General features: G+C 51.8%; 1 protein-coding gene across 1 annotated transcript in view; it reads right to left on the bottom strand.

Annotated features, from left to right (window-relative positions):
• Positions 1-12088: 12088 nt before the first annotated feature.
• The window catches only part of CEP164 (centrosomal protein 164), a 72927-nt gene continuing 68191 nt past the window's right edge, over positions 12089-16824 (bottom strand). Inside the window, exons 20-23 of the mRNA XM_056860251.1 lie at positions 15842-16213; positions 14624-14690; positions 12543-12665; positions 12089-12188 (exon numbers count right to left, since the gene is read on the bottom strand). Of these exons, the coding sequence (XP_056716229.1) occupies positions 12089-12188; positions 12543-12665; positions 14624-14690; positions 15842-16213 (662 nt within the window). The remainder of the gene's footprint in view (positions 12189-12542; positions 12666-14623; positions 14691-15841; positions 16214-16824) is intronic.

Genomic DNA, 16824 nt, shown 5'->3' with positions numbered 1-16824 from the left:
CCCTTCCCTCCCTTCCCTCCCTCCCTCCCTCCCTCCCTCCCTCCCTGGTGGCGGGCCCGGCTAGGTGGGGGCAGCTGTCAGCGGGGCAGGATTTTTTTTCTTTTTTCTTTTGCCTTCTTGTCCCCCTTCCCTTCTTCCCCCCCTTCCCTTCTTCCCCCTTCGCAGCTGGTGCCTGATTGGGAAGGCTTCTGGGCCCTTGTCCATTCCCCCCTTTCCCCCCTTCTCCCCTTCCGTGCCTTCCTGCGCGCCGCCCAGCTGGCTGGTGGGCCTGAGCCACACCGATACATTGCTGGCCTTCCTTGGGCTGCTCTGCCTCTCCTGCCCCTTCACCCTTCCTCTCCCAGCTCCTTCTCCCTCACCCAGGACCTGCCCCAGCCCTCCATGGGTGTGTAGGAGTGGGGCAGGACACCGAACCTCCGTGGGAAGGGAAGGGTCTCCCGGTGCCCCGTGCGCTGGGGCTGTTCTGCGTGCTCCCCCCCACTTCTAGGCTGCCGCCTGAGGGAGGAGGCGGGGGGCGTGTGTGTTAGAGAGAGAGAGAGAGAGAGAGAGCAGGAAGGCTTTTCTGTCTCTGGCCATTCAAGCATGGGAGGTTTTGCCTTAGATTTGCCACTCTGTAGATGCACATTTTCCCTATCCCAATTCTCAAAACTCATCGGTAAGTCCCCATGCAGAGCTTTGAGAATCCAGATGGGGAAAATGTGCATCTGGAGAGTGGCAAATCCAAGGCAATACCTCCCATGCATAACTGGCCTCTTTCTTTCTCTGTCTCCCTCTGTCCTTTTCTTTCCCTACTTTTCTTTCTATCCCTTGCTCCATTTCTTTCTCCCTTTCTCTCTCTTTTTCTTTCTTTCTCTCCCTCCCTTCCTTCCCCTTCCCCCTCCCTTCCCTTCTTTCCTTCTTTCCTTCTTTCCTTCTTTCCTTCTTTCCTTCTTTCCTTCTTTCCTTCCTTCCTTCCTTCCTTCCTTCTTTCCCTCCAGCGGCTTCTCCGGCACCCTCTGGGTCTGTGAGGGCGGAGGGGCGTGCAGTCCTATTCCTCCTTTGAAGTGCCCACAAGTCATCCTCTAAACACCTTTCCATTTGTCTTGATATGTAGAGAAAACACTAAGGAACTAGTTGCCAATCTCCAGGTACTAGCTGGAGATCTCCTGCTATTACAAGTGATCTCCAACCAATAGAGATCAGTTCCCCTGGAAAAAATTGCCACTTTGGCAATTGGACTCTATGGCACTGAAGTCCTTCCCCAAAGCCCGCCCTCCTCAGGCGCCACCCCAAAAACCTCCCACTCATGGCGAAGAGGAACTTGGCAATCCTAGCCTCTCCCTCTGGGCCCCCTCTGGGGGTGGTATTCAGGTTAAATTGCCTCATTGGCACTCGGCGATAAATAAGTGGGTTTTCGGTTGCAGTTTGGGCACTCGGTCTCTAAAAGGTTTGCCATCACTGCTGTAGAGTTTTCCTCTTTAGGCACAAAAAGGTACAGGGTCAGCCTGAGGTACAAGCAGCAAAGCTACATGAAGCCCAGGACACTAAAATATCTGCAGAGGGAAGGGAGACTGATGGCTCACCATCAAACAACCTGGACTGCGCTCTGGTTGGGACTAATTTCTGAAGCCTGATTTACAGCAGCAAAAACAGGCAGTCGGGGGCAAGGACAACGCTGCGTTCTCTAACAACAGGCCAGCTATGCTGTAATGAACAGTCCTTCCCTACCCCGTCCCCAATCTGTGACAGAGATCAAGCCACAGCTAAGCATAGGAGCTGCCCTTCAGTTACCAGGCTGCTAGACTTCAGCTGCCTAAGAGCACTGAACCCCCAAGGCAGGAACAACAGTGACTCAAATGCACAGCTTTGGCAGCAGGGCACGTGAAAAGGAGTTCAGGAAAGTGGCTGATCTCAAGCAGAACACGAGGCAGTTGAAAGAAGGCTACTGCAATGTTGGGCTCCGTTGAAAGCAGCCAAGTGCCCCTTGCTCAAGCTCCCCTGTTTGCCACACCGCAAAGAGGAAGCAGTCAAATTGGGCCAGGTTCCACCATGTGCCGTGACGCTGGGAAAGCGATGCTGGAAAAAACTGGTGTTAGGGTGAGAGGGTGGTGTCTGCTAAAGAGAAGACGGACGGACTGTCCCATGGAAAAGGGCAAGAACCTATTGCTCCAGAGACCAAGACTGGCTCTGCTGGGCTAAGGGGCAAAGGGATACTACAATATCCTCCGCTGAATATTACAAGAAACTTCCTAACAGTGAAAGCAGTCAGATGATGGAGCCAATTACTTTCCCTCACTGGAAATCTTCCAGCAGAAGCCGGAGAACTTGCTGTCGGGAATACTCAAGCAGTAGATTTCCCTGCACTGGCGAGGGGACTGGAGCCCCACAACCCTGGACCAATCCCATGAGGGGCGTGCCACCAACACACCTGTGAGACATGCCACATGCCACACGAGACCTCCAAAGAAGGAGACGGAAGCAACAAGATAAGTAGCCAGACAAGTCAGGAGAACCTGCAGAAGGTGCGGCACAGGCCTGGCTGTGCAGCTAACACTTGGAACCTAGTGTGAGCAAGTGTGTGTCACCCCCCCCCACCTGACCTGCCACCCAGAAAATCCCAAGTCCACCCGGCACTTGCCTGCCAAAACAAAAAGGAGGCGGGGGAGGGAAGACTCTTTGGGGCGGTGCGCTACAGCCCCTGCCTGTGCTGCTGGTATCTGCGGAAGTGAGTCTGGATGGTCACTGCTGCCCGCTCTACTGGATCGCTCAACTCCTCACGCTCACCGCTGGGCACTGCACGGCCATCACCTAGAGAGGGAAAGAGAGAGGAAGAACACCTTGGTGTCCCAGGAGAGGCACTACCCCTCCCCACATCACCCTCCTGTGGGTGGGCTATTCATGCCCCTGCCCCCCAGCTGCCAGCCCCTTTCACCAAGCCTGACTGGAGAAATGGTTTGTGCCTGAGGCAGGCTGGTTCGGGCTCAAACAAGTCAGCCGCACTTGCGCACCCCGACAGTCATCAAGGAGCAGTGGGGAACTACTCTTTAGAGAGCTGAGGGTCCATTCTGCTCGGGATTGCAGTGTGAAGAGTGTCTCCTGCTTTCCCTTTCCATGCCATTTTCTAAAGCCAAAACAAGCCGGGGGATATTTGCCCCATTTTGGAGATGCACATTTTGGAGAGGGAGGGCAGGAAGGGTTGCATCAGTGCTTGACTCTCATGGCCCCTTCTTACATGCCCAGGGTAATGCCAATTGCCACTTTGGGGTCAGGAAGCAATTTTCCTCCAGGCCAGATTGGCCAGGGATCCTGGAGGGTTTATTTATTTATTTATTGCCATCTTCTGGGCATGGAGTAGGGGGTGATGGGGGTGTTGGGGGAGGTAGTTGTGACTTTCCAGCATTGTGCAGGTGGTTGGACTAGATGACCCTGGTGGTCCCTTCCAACTCTATGATTCTATGCACAGAATACTGTGGGGAACCTGGCCCTGACTCATTTTGTCGTAACATCTAGTTTGAGCCTTCGAGAGGAAGCACACAGCCAGGCTCTCCTCAAAACTCTACCATTACTTCCTGGCAAAGTGGCCGGGGCCAGTCTTGGCAGCGCTTGGGAGCAGATGCACAGCGGGAGCAGCAGAATGGGAGGAGCCCGGGCTCCAGTGCCACAGTCCACAGGGTCACCAGCGCATTTCCACTATCCTCACATACGCCTTTCTTGGGGTCTCTACTGCTTGAACACACACACACCACCACCACCACCACCACCTTAGCACGCACATATTCAAGGTTCTCAAGCCAGAAGGAGCCTCATTTGCACCCACAAGAGGAGGGGTTGGTGGAGTAGGCTTGGATACAACAGCATCTCCACCTGATAATAAACAACGTGCTTCATAAGGATACACTAGCCCACATGCTCAATTCCCACAACAGTCTGTATCTCTGAAGCTAGCTTATGCTGCCAGGGCAGAGGCGAGCCCCTGTCACCTAGGAGAGCTGCTGCAAACCAAGACCACCCCGGAAAAGCTAGGCGCGCTTTGTGCAAAGGCCTTGCTTTCCAGTTCATTGCTGACACACCGTCCTCAAAGAAGGGTTGCTGAGGGCAGAGGGATGGCCGGGGTGGCCGGCACACCCAGCTTCCACGTGGGACTGCACCTTTTTCAAGAGACTGCGCTGCAGTCTGTGAAGCCCTACAGAACAGCCCCTCCCTTCTGAGGACAGACCCTGCTTCAAACAAGAGACAGGCATTTCTCAGACAAGCTTCTGTACTCATGAGCCACACAGCAGCAAAGGCCAGACACAGGACCTTCCAGGAGACAGTGTGCATGCACACACACACACACACACACACACACACACGTGCGTGCGTGCATGTGGAGGGTGCTTACCCTTCCTCCTCCGGGAGAAAAAAGTGGTTTGCTTTTGTGACTACACACCTCAAAGCCTTCCTCTTTTGAGCCATGTCTGCAGGTAAGATGGTGACCCTCATGGTCGAGGTGGTGCAGGCCAGGCTGAACAAAACAAGAAGCCTTCTCTGGCCAGGGCTAAAGCCTGCTCAGATGAAAGTGCGGTCATCTGGCACAGGCCGCTTGCAGGCTGTGGAAGGACGGCCAAGACGGAGGGCGAGGGCAGACTTGGATTTGCCTTGTTCTCCTAAAGCCAGCCGTTGCTCCTCTCCACAGGACAAAGCCTGCCCCTAAGCAGCCTGACCTTCTCCCACTCCAGCATACACAGAGTTAGGGGGCCAATTAGGTCATTTCAGCAACATCCAATTTGCAGTAGCCTAACTTCTGCAAAAGAGCTCCACAGCAATCCCAGTTAACCCCACAAATGATTCTGACTGGCTCACGGGCAGAAAAAAAAACAAAAACGGAGCAGCATCCTCTGGCCTTCCTATCCTGCTCATCTCCTTTCATCCGATTATAGTGCAAAAGCCACTGAGAATAGCAGCAGGAAAATCCTGTTTACTCAGGACATGACTTTGAGCCGCTACTGTGAACTCTAGCAATGGAGGGGGGGTCTAACCCATGGAGGAGGTGGCAGCTGCATGTACCAGGAGGAAGCCCATCACCAAACAAGCTGCATGGAATTATTGCAGGCAGACTGTCAGCATGACGAAGAAAGAGGAAGGGAGACCCCCCCCCTCTAGTTATGCTGGTGTACCAGCCAGCAATGCTTCCAACTCAGCATTTGGCCTTCAGATTAGTGCTTAATGTTTGTCCTCACCTCTTCGTCCTGGAATTGAGTAGATGCTGTTGTGCCGAGAACTTCCTCCTTTCTGGAAAGAACAAGAAGCAGAGTCTATAGGAAAGACAGTCACATCTCCCCTTCCATGATGGAGTTAATGGGAGCTCACATAAGCCCATCCAAACACTGACTGGTCACTGGTCAGATGAGCTTCAGCCAGCTTTCTGAATCCCCATGTCCTACAACCCCTACCTGGGACAAGAATGAGTCCAGCAGTCGGTGGCCCACCAGATGCCTCACTGTCTCCACCAACCTAGTGATCACTACTTTCGAGCACTGACCCTGCAGGTAGCTATCATGGCTGACCGTGGCTGAGAGGTGTCTCTTCCCTGACTTTGTTTTGACAGGGCCTGCAGCGATGAACTCCAGCTCTTGAGCACATGTTGTATGAAGCTGTCCCACCACTGATGGATGGATGCAGCTGCCAGGCTGGCAAGAGGCGAGGCTGGCAGTGGCTCTGTGCCCAAGCACTGGCTTTGGATGGTCATTCCTTTTTGGAACTGCTGCTGCTACAAGAACCGAAGTAAAAGCAATTTCATCTTCATCCAGATGAATCCAAACACACTTAGGCATCACACAAATGGCCACACTCACAGGACAGAGTTTGTAGTAGCCAGTCTCAGGTTTGAGGAGCGAAAAGATCCCTTGCTTTTGCTCCCCGATGATCCCCCCTCCTTCCCTATTCCTGCAAGCATGCGCTGGCCACAGAACTACCCCTTTGCGTTCTCCTGCCATCTTCAGCTAATATGCCAAAGGCTCCCAATTTAGCTTGAGGCCCAAAATATAACTTTTTACAATCTTAAAAGGCTTTTCTTTTCAAACTGGGCTGCCAGTCCAGTTCCACCATTCCCAGTTATGTATAACACACACACACACACACCAGTTGTCACATCCAGCAGATGAGAAGCATATTAGCACCACACCTTAAAGGGCCTGCAAAGGACACATTCCAGCCAGGTTCAAAAGCCCCAGCAGCCAGCTGGCAAAAAAGGGAGAGGCCCACCTACCTCACTGTCTCGGCTGGTTCGGCGGCTCTGAGTCACATACTGCACCTGCCATGGTAGGGGCTGATGCACAAGGTACGGAAGCGGTTCCTCGTGGAACAGGCCATGGCCAAGCTGAACAGGAGGCAAGGAAGGACTTATTAAAAAGCAGAGGGCACTTCCCAGCATCCTGCACACACACACACACACACACCATCCCCGGGAGACATCATGTGCACGCAAGACTCCCGTCAGCAGCACAGCCCCTTATGCCATGTTGCAGAGACCACTGCCAGCCGCAAAGGGCCAAGAGCAACTGCAAAATATCCAGAGCCGGCATAGCCCCTCCCACAATCCTCTTCCGTCGGCTGCCTTCGGCACTTCCCACACCTCTACACTAATGCGCAGAGGATGGGAAACAAGCAGGAGGACTTGGGAGTCCTAATGCAGGAAGGGGGACTATGACCTAACAGGCATTACTGAAACTTGGTAGGATCTCACAATTGGAATATTAGGATTGAGGGGTACAACTTGTTTAAAAGAAAGGAAGGGGGAGGAGTAGCATTATATGTAAATGAGGTGTATACTTGTGAGGAAATACATGAATCTAAGCATGGACATTCAGTTGAGAGTCTATGGGTAAAACTAAAAAGAGTAAGAAATATTAGTTATATTATTGTGGGGGGCTGCTATAGACCACCAAGCCAGGCAGAGGACACGGATGAGACACTTAGACCAGACTGCAAAGTTCTCAAAGAGATGAGACACGGTGGCCATTTTCCAGAAAGTGGAGAGGGAAACAAGGGGATCTGCCAACTTGGACTTGATTCTCACCAATGAGGTGAAAGTAGTGGGTACCCAGGGTAGTAGTGACCATGTAATTTTGGAATTTACAATCTTGGGGAAGGCAAAAGCTGTATGTAGTCAAACATATGGTAGGACTTTAGAAAAGCTAATTTTAACAAACTTAAAGTTATGCTTGGTAGAATCTAATGGTCAGAAATACTTAAAGAGAAGGGAGTTCAAGAGGGGTGGGATTTTCTGAAAAGCGAAATATTAAATCACAAACGATTCCTAAGAGAAGGGAAAATGGGAGGAGCCTAAAGAAGCCAGGGTGTCTCCATAAACAGCTTTCTAAAGATTTGAGACATAAAAAGGACTCATTTAGGAAGTGGAAGGAGGGCCTTATAACCAAAGATGAATATAAACAAAAAAACCCAGTTCTTATAGGGAGAGTGTTAGCAAAGCTAAAATTCAGCATAAGCTCAGGCTAGCGAGAGATGCTAAACCCAACAAAAGGGGTTCTTTTGTTATGTTCAAAGTAAGAAAAAGAATAAGAATATGGTAGTCCCATGGCAGGGACAGGAAAGTGGGATTTTAACAGGTGATGAAGAGAGAGCAGCATTACTCAATTCCTACTTTCCTCGGTCTTCTCTTGGATGGGAAACGGTGCTCAACATGGCAAAAATAGAACAGATGATGAGAGAAGGGAGTTGCAGCCTAGGACCGTCATTGGGCCTAGTACATAAACACCTAGTTTCTTTAAATGAAACTAAGTCCCCAGGACAAGAACTTGCAGTTGTAATTTCTGAGCCTCTGTCCATTATTTTTAGAATTCTTGGAGAACAGGTGAGGTGCCATAAGATTGGAGGCGGGCAAATGTTGTCCCCATCTTCAAGAAGGAGAAAAAGGAGGATCCAGATAACTACTGACCCATCAGCTTGACGTCTATACCGGGAAAGGTTTTCGAACAAATCATCAGTGACTCCTTGAGCATTTAGAAAGGATGGCTATGATTACTAAGAGCCAGAACGGGTTTCTCAAGAAAAAGTCATGTCAGACTAACCTCATCTCCTTTTTTGAAGTTACTACCTTGCTGGATTAGGGGAATGCTGTGGACATACCAAGACCACGGTCGCACAACCCGGATAACCTACAAGAACCAATGAACTCTGACTGTGAAAGCCTTCGACAATATTTTGCTATGGACATAGTTTATCTTGATTTCAGTAAGAAAGGTTCCAGATAATATTACTGACAAATTGGTTAAATGTGGTTTTGATCCTATTACTGTTAGGTGGGTCTGTAACTGGTTGACAGATTGCACCCAAAGAGTGCTTGTTAATGGTTCCTCATCCTCTTGGAGAGGAGTGACAAGTGGAGTACCTCAGGGATCTGTCTTGGGCCTTGTGTTGTTCAACGTCTTTATAAATTATTTGGATGAAGGAATAGAGGGGATGCTTATTAAATTTGCAGATGATATGAAATTGGGAGGGGTAGTAGATATGGTAGAAGAGTCAGGATGCAGGATTGTCAGGCTGGAAAACAGGGCTAAAACAAATAAAATGAATTTTAACGGAGATGTCAAGTTCTGCATTTAGGTAGGAAAAATCAATTGCATAATTATAGGATGGGGGAGACTTGTCAGTAGTATGTGCAAAACGGATTTAAGGATCTTAGTAGACCCTACACTGAACATGAGTCAGCAGTGTGAAGTGGTAGCTAAAAAGGCAAATGCGATCTTGGGCTGTATCAACAGAAGTATCGTGTCCAGATCACATGAAGTGATGGTATTGCTTTACTCTGCTCTGGTTAGACCTCACCTAGAGTATTGTGTTCAGTTTTGGGTACCACAATTTAAGGATATAAACAAGCTGGAATGTGTACAGAGGAGGGCAATGAAGATAAGTGAGGGGACTGGAGACCAAGTCCTATGAGGAAAGGTTGAAGGAGCTGGGTACGTTTAGCCTGAAGAGGAGAAGACTGAGGAGATATGATAACCATCTTCAAATAATTGAAGGGCTTTTATATAGAGGATGGTGTGGAGTTGTTTTCTATTGCCCCAGAGGATCGGACCAGAACCAACGGATTGAAATTAAATCAAGAGTTTCCAGCTAAACATTAGGAAGAACCTCCTGACAGTTAGACCAATTCCTCAGTGGAACAAACTTCCTTGGGAGCTCTCCTTCCCTGGAGGTTTTTAACCAGAGCCTAGATGGCAATCTGACAGCAATGCTGATTCTGTGAACTGAGACAGATAATGGGAGGGAGGGCAGGAAGGGTTGCGTCAGTGCTTGGCTCTCGTGGCCCTTTCTTACATGCCCAGTGAAATGCCGATCGCCACTTTGCAGTCAGGAAGCAATTTCCTTCCAGGCCAGATTGGCCAGGGATCCTAGAGGTTTTTTTGCCATCTTCTGGGCATGGAGCAGGGGTCACTGGGGGTGTAGGGAGGTAGTTCTGAATTTCCTGCATTGTGCAGAGGGTTGGACTAGATGACCCTGGTGGTCCCTTCCAACTATGACTCTATGATTTCAGCACGGGAAGAAGAAATACTTGGGAAGGACCCCTCGGTAGCTTGTGCAGCACACCCCTGTGCCCCTTTGGCAGGCAGGCAGGCAGGCAGGCAGGCAGGCAGGCAGGCAGGCAGGCAGGCAAGGAATTCACCTTGATGCTGGCTACAGTCAGCCCATCCACAGATGAAGCAGGGAGGAAGAGGAGCACCAAAGGTAGCATCAGAGCACGAGCCAGCCAGCCAACAAGCTGAGGGGGAACAACAGCAACAGCAACAGTGGCCTGCACAACACATGTTCTCCTCCCCGCCCCCAAAGATGAGTTTCACCTCGATAAAGGTGGCACCACTTGGGGCAAAGTGAGCCCCCCAGCCAGAGGAAGGATGGCTGCGGCAGGACCAGAGACCTGGCACCCAGAATACAATGGCCCTGCAGATGCTCGCGGGCAAAAAAAACCTGCCCAGAGGCAAGTGGCAGCCCTTTCCTGCACCTTTCACCCGGACAGCACTGTGAAGCCATCCCTGACTCGAGCTCCATGAAGCTCTCAGAGCTGGAGCTCTGAGGCCTGCCACCTCTGGAGTGGAGAGAGCCTTACCTGCCTCAGCGCCTTCACCATGAAGAAGAGGGCAGTCATCAGCGTGGCTAGCATGGTGAAGGAGGCCACCTGCAAGAGGGAAGCTCGCTCCAGGTTGGTCCCTGATGAGAAACCGCTGCTCTGGCACTGCTGCAAGGGCAACCAACCTCCAAACGACCTAATGCGCTTAGGGAGAAGCCCGGGCTCGGTGGAAAGACCTCTTTGTCCTTTGGAGCTTCTAATCTCTGAGCTTAAAGAATGTCACACGCACACACACACGCACACACACACTCTCTCTCTCACGCACACACAAAGTAACAGATCAGGGATTCTTGGTCAATAGAGGCCAGTGGCTTCAGATGCTTTCCCAGGGATTAAGTGCTGAGCAAGAGCTGAAAACTGGAGAAGTGCCAAAGTAAAAAAAGAAAGAAAAAAAGAAAGAAAGGGAAAAAAGGCTTTTCTGGTTAATTCAAGTAATAAAAGCCACAATTCTACAACCATTTATCAGCTGGTTCAAGGAGTCAATCTCACGGTGATGGGAAAACAGGTAGAGCCAACTCTTCCCTGCCCTATTCGCAGAACAGAGTGAAAGGCCCATGAAATACAGGCTGTGGGTAAGGGGAAAGGGGTGAAATGCCAACACGCCATCGCAGCAGAGAAAAAAGGGACAGACCACCAGAGTTATGCAAAACAGTTAATTTAATTGGTATGCAAAATATAGCCTACAGATGAAAAGCCTCGTATTGAAAGATACACTGTGCCAAAAATATCTGCCTTTTCTGCTGTCCAAATACGCATCGGAAAGGGGTTGCTCAGCCCAGGAGGGCAGCTGCTCAGCCCAACTAGCAGCAGGGATTTCAACAGCCTTCGTGGAGAAAGATCCGCTCCGGAATGCCCCACCAATAGTAAGGAGAGCGGCAGGAACCTGGGCCAGGCGCAGGAACCAAGCGTGGGCACTGCAACAGCCCATGTTCTGGGGTGGAGGTTGTGTGTGAGGGAAGCCAGAACTGGTCACCGCCCCCCCACCCCCGAGATCGGTCATGCTCATTTAAAAGAGAGGCCACCAGCAGGCACAACTCAAGGCAGGAAAACATCCCAAACCTGCCTGTTCTAGAGGAAGCTTCAGTGAGGATTGTGCTTCCATTCCCCCTACCACGCACGCACACACGCACAAAGAGCCAGAGAAGGAGTGTGCTGCCCCTGTCTCGCTCGTGTGCTTCCATGCAGCTGGCAGGGCTGCCAAGAAAGCGTCAGCCTGCAGCATGAGCTAAGCGGGCAACAGAAGGAATGCACCCACACTGCCCGCAGCAGCCCTGGAAGACCCATCTCTGCCACTGGGCATGCTGCTGAGTCACCAGCTCGCACCTCACGGCAGAACCAAGTCCCAGCTCCGAGAACAGCTCCCCAAAATCTAGAGAGGCCGGGCATTTGGGAAAATGCTAAAGATGTGTGTGTGGGGACAGGTGGGAGAAGGCAGCAATTCAGAAGGGAGACATAAACTTAACCCCCACTGTGGCTTCTATACCACCAATCAGAAAGACGACAGATAGAGGTTTCTTCGGAGACGACTGGTCTCTAGGCAAACCTGCAGAACATTCTGCAATGGCATCCAAAGCTTGAATTCTGCATTCAGATTTTGGAGAGGAGGTGACCCAGGTCAAGCACTCAGAAGTCTTGAGTTGTTAGCTTTAGTCAACTGCCTCGCTGCTTGTGCCAACTGGCGCCCTCCACCAGGAGCTCACCCTCACCCCCTGGGCTGGCTAGCTCTCTAAAGTGCTGGGTGGCGCAGCCATCAAATCATGTCCAGCCCACCCTGTGCATCGGCACCCATCCCACAGAGGCAGGAGAATCCTCCCGGCTTGAGACTCCTGTGGACCAGACCAAAGCATGAGCAGAGGCTGCGGGGTACAAAGATAACGATGCCATGTATTCTCCCCATCAGGACCCGGCTGCTCGGAGGGAGGGGCGGAGGACTTCCGCTGGGCCAGAAACTCTCCTGTCCACACCCCAACACTCCACGGTTCAGAAGTGGAAGACCTTGATTTGGTTGTTGTCATCCAAGCCAAGCTGTACCGGGCCAGCGGGGCCTGCTGCTGTCTTTGGTGAGCTTGACAAGAGAGGGCTGGTAGTTTGGGTGAAGGAAAAGCAGAAGCGCCGGGCACCAAGCGTAGGACCAAGTGCAGCCAAGGCCCCTGCTGCTTCTTTCTCCCACTCGCCCCTTCCACGAGACACGTCCAGCCCTGCCTTTAAACTATCTGGGCAAAAAGAGCTTCAGCGCCTCTCCCGCCCAGCTCCAGCATCCCAAGGGGGATGCCCAATAATCTCCTCTCCCAAACTGACCCACAGGCACAGCTGGGCTTTGTCACAGCAGACCCCCTTCTGGACACCTGCCCCATCTCCTCCTTGGAGGGGAGCATCTGACAGATCCTGAGGCTCTCTGTCCTTAAGGAGGAGCGAGAACTCGGTAAAAGGATACACTCTGGAATCCTGCTTGAAACTTTCCAGCCACTTCTTGTTGGCTTCGATCATACCCTGGATATTCGGCTTTTCAGTCTCATGGGCTTGGAAATGGCGCTGCTGGAACAGGCAAACTTGCTCCCTGCCAAGAAGAAGGACGGGGAGGGATCCATCAGGAGAATATCCTTCCCAGTGGAAAAGTGGCCTGGAAGCAGCCCCTCCCTCTCCCCCACCCACCCTCCTGGAAGGCTGCTGAAGGGGCACTGCAAGCAACCCAAAGTGTGTGCTGGGGCGAAGGGCTGCCAAGAGGCAAAGGCCCAAAGCCAGCCTTTCGTCCCCCCAGACAGGCTGAAAGGCGCTCTTCCCACCCTGGGATGGAAAAGGGAGGCCAAGGCTTTGGCGAGGAGGGTCTCACCAGCAGCCAGCAGAATAACTCCTTTCCCAGCGGGGAGAACTGGGTTGTCCCACCAGACTTTTCAAGCTGAAAGCCTCTGGAGATGGTTCTGCTGGCCTCATCATACAAATGTGGGAAGCAAGATGGATGGGAACAGGAGGGGTGAGCCGCCTCCTAACACTAAACGGCCACCCTAAATCCCGCCGTGTCAGAGAGGCAGGCAGAGAAACAGCATTCAAAGGGCCGGTGCAGAATGCCGGGATGGCTATTGGGTGTGTGTGTGTGTGTGTGAACCCAAACACTACAATAGGACAATTATTTGTTGTTGTTATTAACAAGATTTCTACCTGCCTTTCTGCCCTCACAGGGCCACCAAGGTGACCTAACAAATTAAAATCTCACCTAAAATGCCGTTAAAACCAACATAAAACAATTTCAAACCAGAGCTCAAAATAAAAAACAAAAGATAAAAACAACAGTCAAAACATTGGGGAGGAAGGAGGAATCACTGAGGGAATCACTGAGGCGAAACAAGCTAAGTCTTCACCTGCTAGTGGAAGACAGCCACAGAAGGGGACAGGCGAGTCTCCCTGGGGAGAGAGTTCTAGAGCTTCGGTGCCAAGTCCGAGAAGGCCCTCTCCCAGATTGCCACCCACCTAATCTCAGAAGGTGGGGGCACCCAAAGCAGAGGCTCCAAAGGTGGCCATAATGACTGGGCAGGTTCATAGGGGAATAGGCAGTCCTTCGGGCATGTTGCTCCCAAACCATACAGGGACGCTGTGGAGGTTCAGACCAGAACCTTCAGTTGTGCCCAGAAACACATCGGGAGCCAGTGCAGGCAGGCCAAGAAGACGGGAGCGATCTGGCCCCTACGACCCACTCCAACCAATATCCCAGCTGCAGAGTTTTGCCCTCATTTAAGTTTCTGAACACTTTCGAGGGCAGCCCCACATAGAGCGCATTGCAGTAATCTAATCTAGATGTATCCAGGGCATCCACCACAGTGGCCAGATCTTTCTTCACCAAGAAAGGCCACAGCTGGCTAACCAGTCAAAGCTGGTAAAAGGCACTCTGGACCAGAGCTGCCACCTGCTTCTCCAGCAGTAGGCCTGGGGCCAAGAGCACCCCCAGACTACGGACCTGTTCCTTCCAGGAGGGTGCTACTCCATCCAGAATGGGTGACACCCTAAATCCTGGTCAGACCTTCTGCTCACCAGTAGCACTTCTATCTTGTTAGGATTAAGCTTCAGTTTATTAGTCCACATCCACTCCAAAGCTGCCTCCAGGAACTGGTTCAGGGTTTCTACCTCCTGGGATCAGCCAGAAGCGAGGGATAGAACCGAGTGTCATCCGCATACTGGTGACAACTCAGCCCAAATCTCCATTTGACCTCATCCATCAGTTTCATGTAGATGTTAGAAAGCACAGGGGACAAGGTGGAACCGTGTAGAACCCCAGTGGCCAAGGGGGGGTGGTCAGCAGCACTTCCCCAGTCCACTCTCTGGTACCTGCCCAGAAGGACCGGAACCACCACAGAACGGTGACTCCCAACCCCAGCCCGGAAAGGGCAGCCTAGAGGAATGCCACGGCAAAAGCTGCTGAAAGGTGCAGAAGAATCAGGAGAGTTGCAGTCTGCCCAGCTGAGCCTTTGCCCTAGTCACTGAGAGCAGGACTGGGAAGCGCTGGGCAGTGAGAAGAGCCCTTACCCGGATGCCACACAACCCAGCTTGCCATCCAAAGAGCCAGGACTTCTGCAGGGCGACAGGAAGCCACCTAGAACAGATCACAGAATTCATTTCCAAGTGAATCATAGAATCAGAGTTGGAAGGGACCATAGGGTCATCTAGACCAACCCCCTGCACAATGCAGGAAATTCACAACTACCTCCCCACCACACCCCCAGTGGCCCCTACTCCATGCCCAGAAGATGGCCAAGATGCCCCCCCCCCTCTCATGAACTGCCTAAGGTCATAGAATCAGCACTGCTGACAGATGGCCATCTAGCCTCTGCTTAAAAACCTCCAGGGAAGGAGAGCCCACCACCTCCCAAGGAAGCCTGTTCCACTAAGAGAACAGCTCTAAATGTTACAAATTCTTCCTGATGTCTAGACGGAAATTCTTTTGATTTAATTTCAATCCATTGGTTCTGGTCAAACTTTCTGGGGCAACAGAAAACAACTCAGCACCCTCCTCTATATGACAGCCCTTCAAGTACTTGAAGATGGTTATCATATCCCCTCTCAGTATTCTCCTCTGAGAGGTGATATGATAACCATCTTCAAGTACGTGAAGGGCTGTCATACAGAGGAGGGCGCCGAATTGTTTTCTGTTGCCCCAGAAGTGTCATGCAGTCTTCCTGTACCAGCACAGTGCCCATCTTCCCAGCTCTTGTGTGCCACCCACGGTAAAGCTGCCTGGGTATGAGCAGAGGTCAACTAATTTCAGTCTTTCTTCATGGAGCCTGCTGTTTATTCCAAGCCCACAACCTCCAAGGGATGAGAGGAGGTGCCCGAAAAGCCCACAGGAGGCAAAATCTCCGGGCTCAGGTCCCAGCTGCAGTTCAAGCCCTGAGGGTCTCCAGACTGCAGGCCCACTGAGGCCTCCACATCTGGAAACTCTTGGCCTTCAGGACCAGCTGGTGCCGTTGCCACAATAAGGGGGCCTACAAAGGGGAGGTCTCTCAACAGCACATGCATGGGCATACCTTCACAAATGTCCCACTCACTGATCACCTGCACCATTCTGCCCCTCTCCTCCACTCAGGTGCATCAACTGATGCTATGCGGACTCACCAGCATGGCCCAGACTATTCCTCCTGCCAGACCTGGGTTGTTTTTTTCTGGCAAGGATTGATTGGGAGGTGAGGAATGGGGAAAGAGCTCTGCAATGGTTCCATGTGAACAAGATGCCCCAAAGCTTCTCACCTGGGAAATACTTGTGCCACTTCTCTGCCAACATGCTGTCCACAGCCTGGCCAGGAGATGTTGCCAGCCTGGGACCCAAGCCAGCACGCCAGGCCCAGTGGTTAGTCAGAGGGGGACCAGGAGAAGGCACAAATGGCGAGGCAGAATGGGCATGTGCCAGAGAGATGTAAGCCGCAAGAGGAATGCTGCTGTCCTTGGGCAGAGGGGACATTGGCCCTGGGGTGGAAGGGAAGCGAGGAGGCAGCTGGTTGCTGAAGCTACTCAGGAAGCCAAGGACACCGTTCAGATCACTGGTAATCCGCTGCAGGGACTCTGTCAGGTACTGGATCTTGTCACTCTGGGCAAACTGCACATCTGGTTTCAAGTCAACAACTGCAGGGAAGGGAGAGAAAGGACTGACTTAGCAGACCCATGGCGATATAGGGCAGATGCCTTCAGACCCCACATTAGGGTGCCTGGCAGAACAGGGGGCACTGCCTGGGTGCAAAGAGGTCGTTCTGTCTGACAGAGAGAGGTCGCCAGCCCCCCAGCCCCCAGGCCTCCAGAAAAGCCTGGATTTCATGAAGCGCTCTGAGGGAATACCACCCTGAAGGGTGGGAGTTTCAGAGCTGAGCAACTGGATTCGTTTAGGAGGCGAACGCTCCTCCCTCACCCAGCAGAAAGAGGAAAGAGACTAAGGCCATTTATTCATGGAAGGTTTTGCATTGGATTTGCCACTCTTTAGATGCACTTTTTCCCCATCCATATTCTCAAAACTCAACAATAAGCCGCCATGCAGAGTTTTGAGAATTCAAATGGGGGAAATGTGCATCTATAGAGTGACAAATCCAACGCAAACCTTCCATGAATAAATGGCCTAAAAGAAAGCCCGGGTGTCGCGGGGTAACTCTGAACAACTGGTGGCAGCATTACATTAAGGAAAGGCAGCACGCCACAGCCCACTTTTAGCCGCCCACTGCTGTAACAATGCGTTCCAAGCAGCA

This window comes from Euleptes europaea, chromosome 14 (genome assembly GCF_029931775.1).
Source record: "Euleptes europaea isolate rEulEur1 chromosome 14, rEulEur1.hap1, whole genome shotgun sequence".
Lineage (NCBI taxonomy): Eukaryota > Metazoa > Chordata > Lepidosauria > Squamata > Sphaerodactylidae > Euleptes > Euleptes europaea.
The sequence above is the reverse complement of the archived record's forward strand: the minus strand, read 5'-3'. Positions and strand labels throughout refer to the sequence as shown.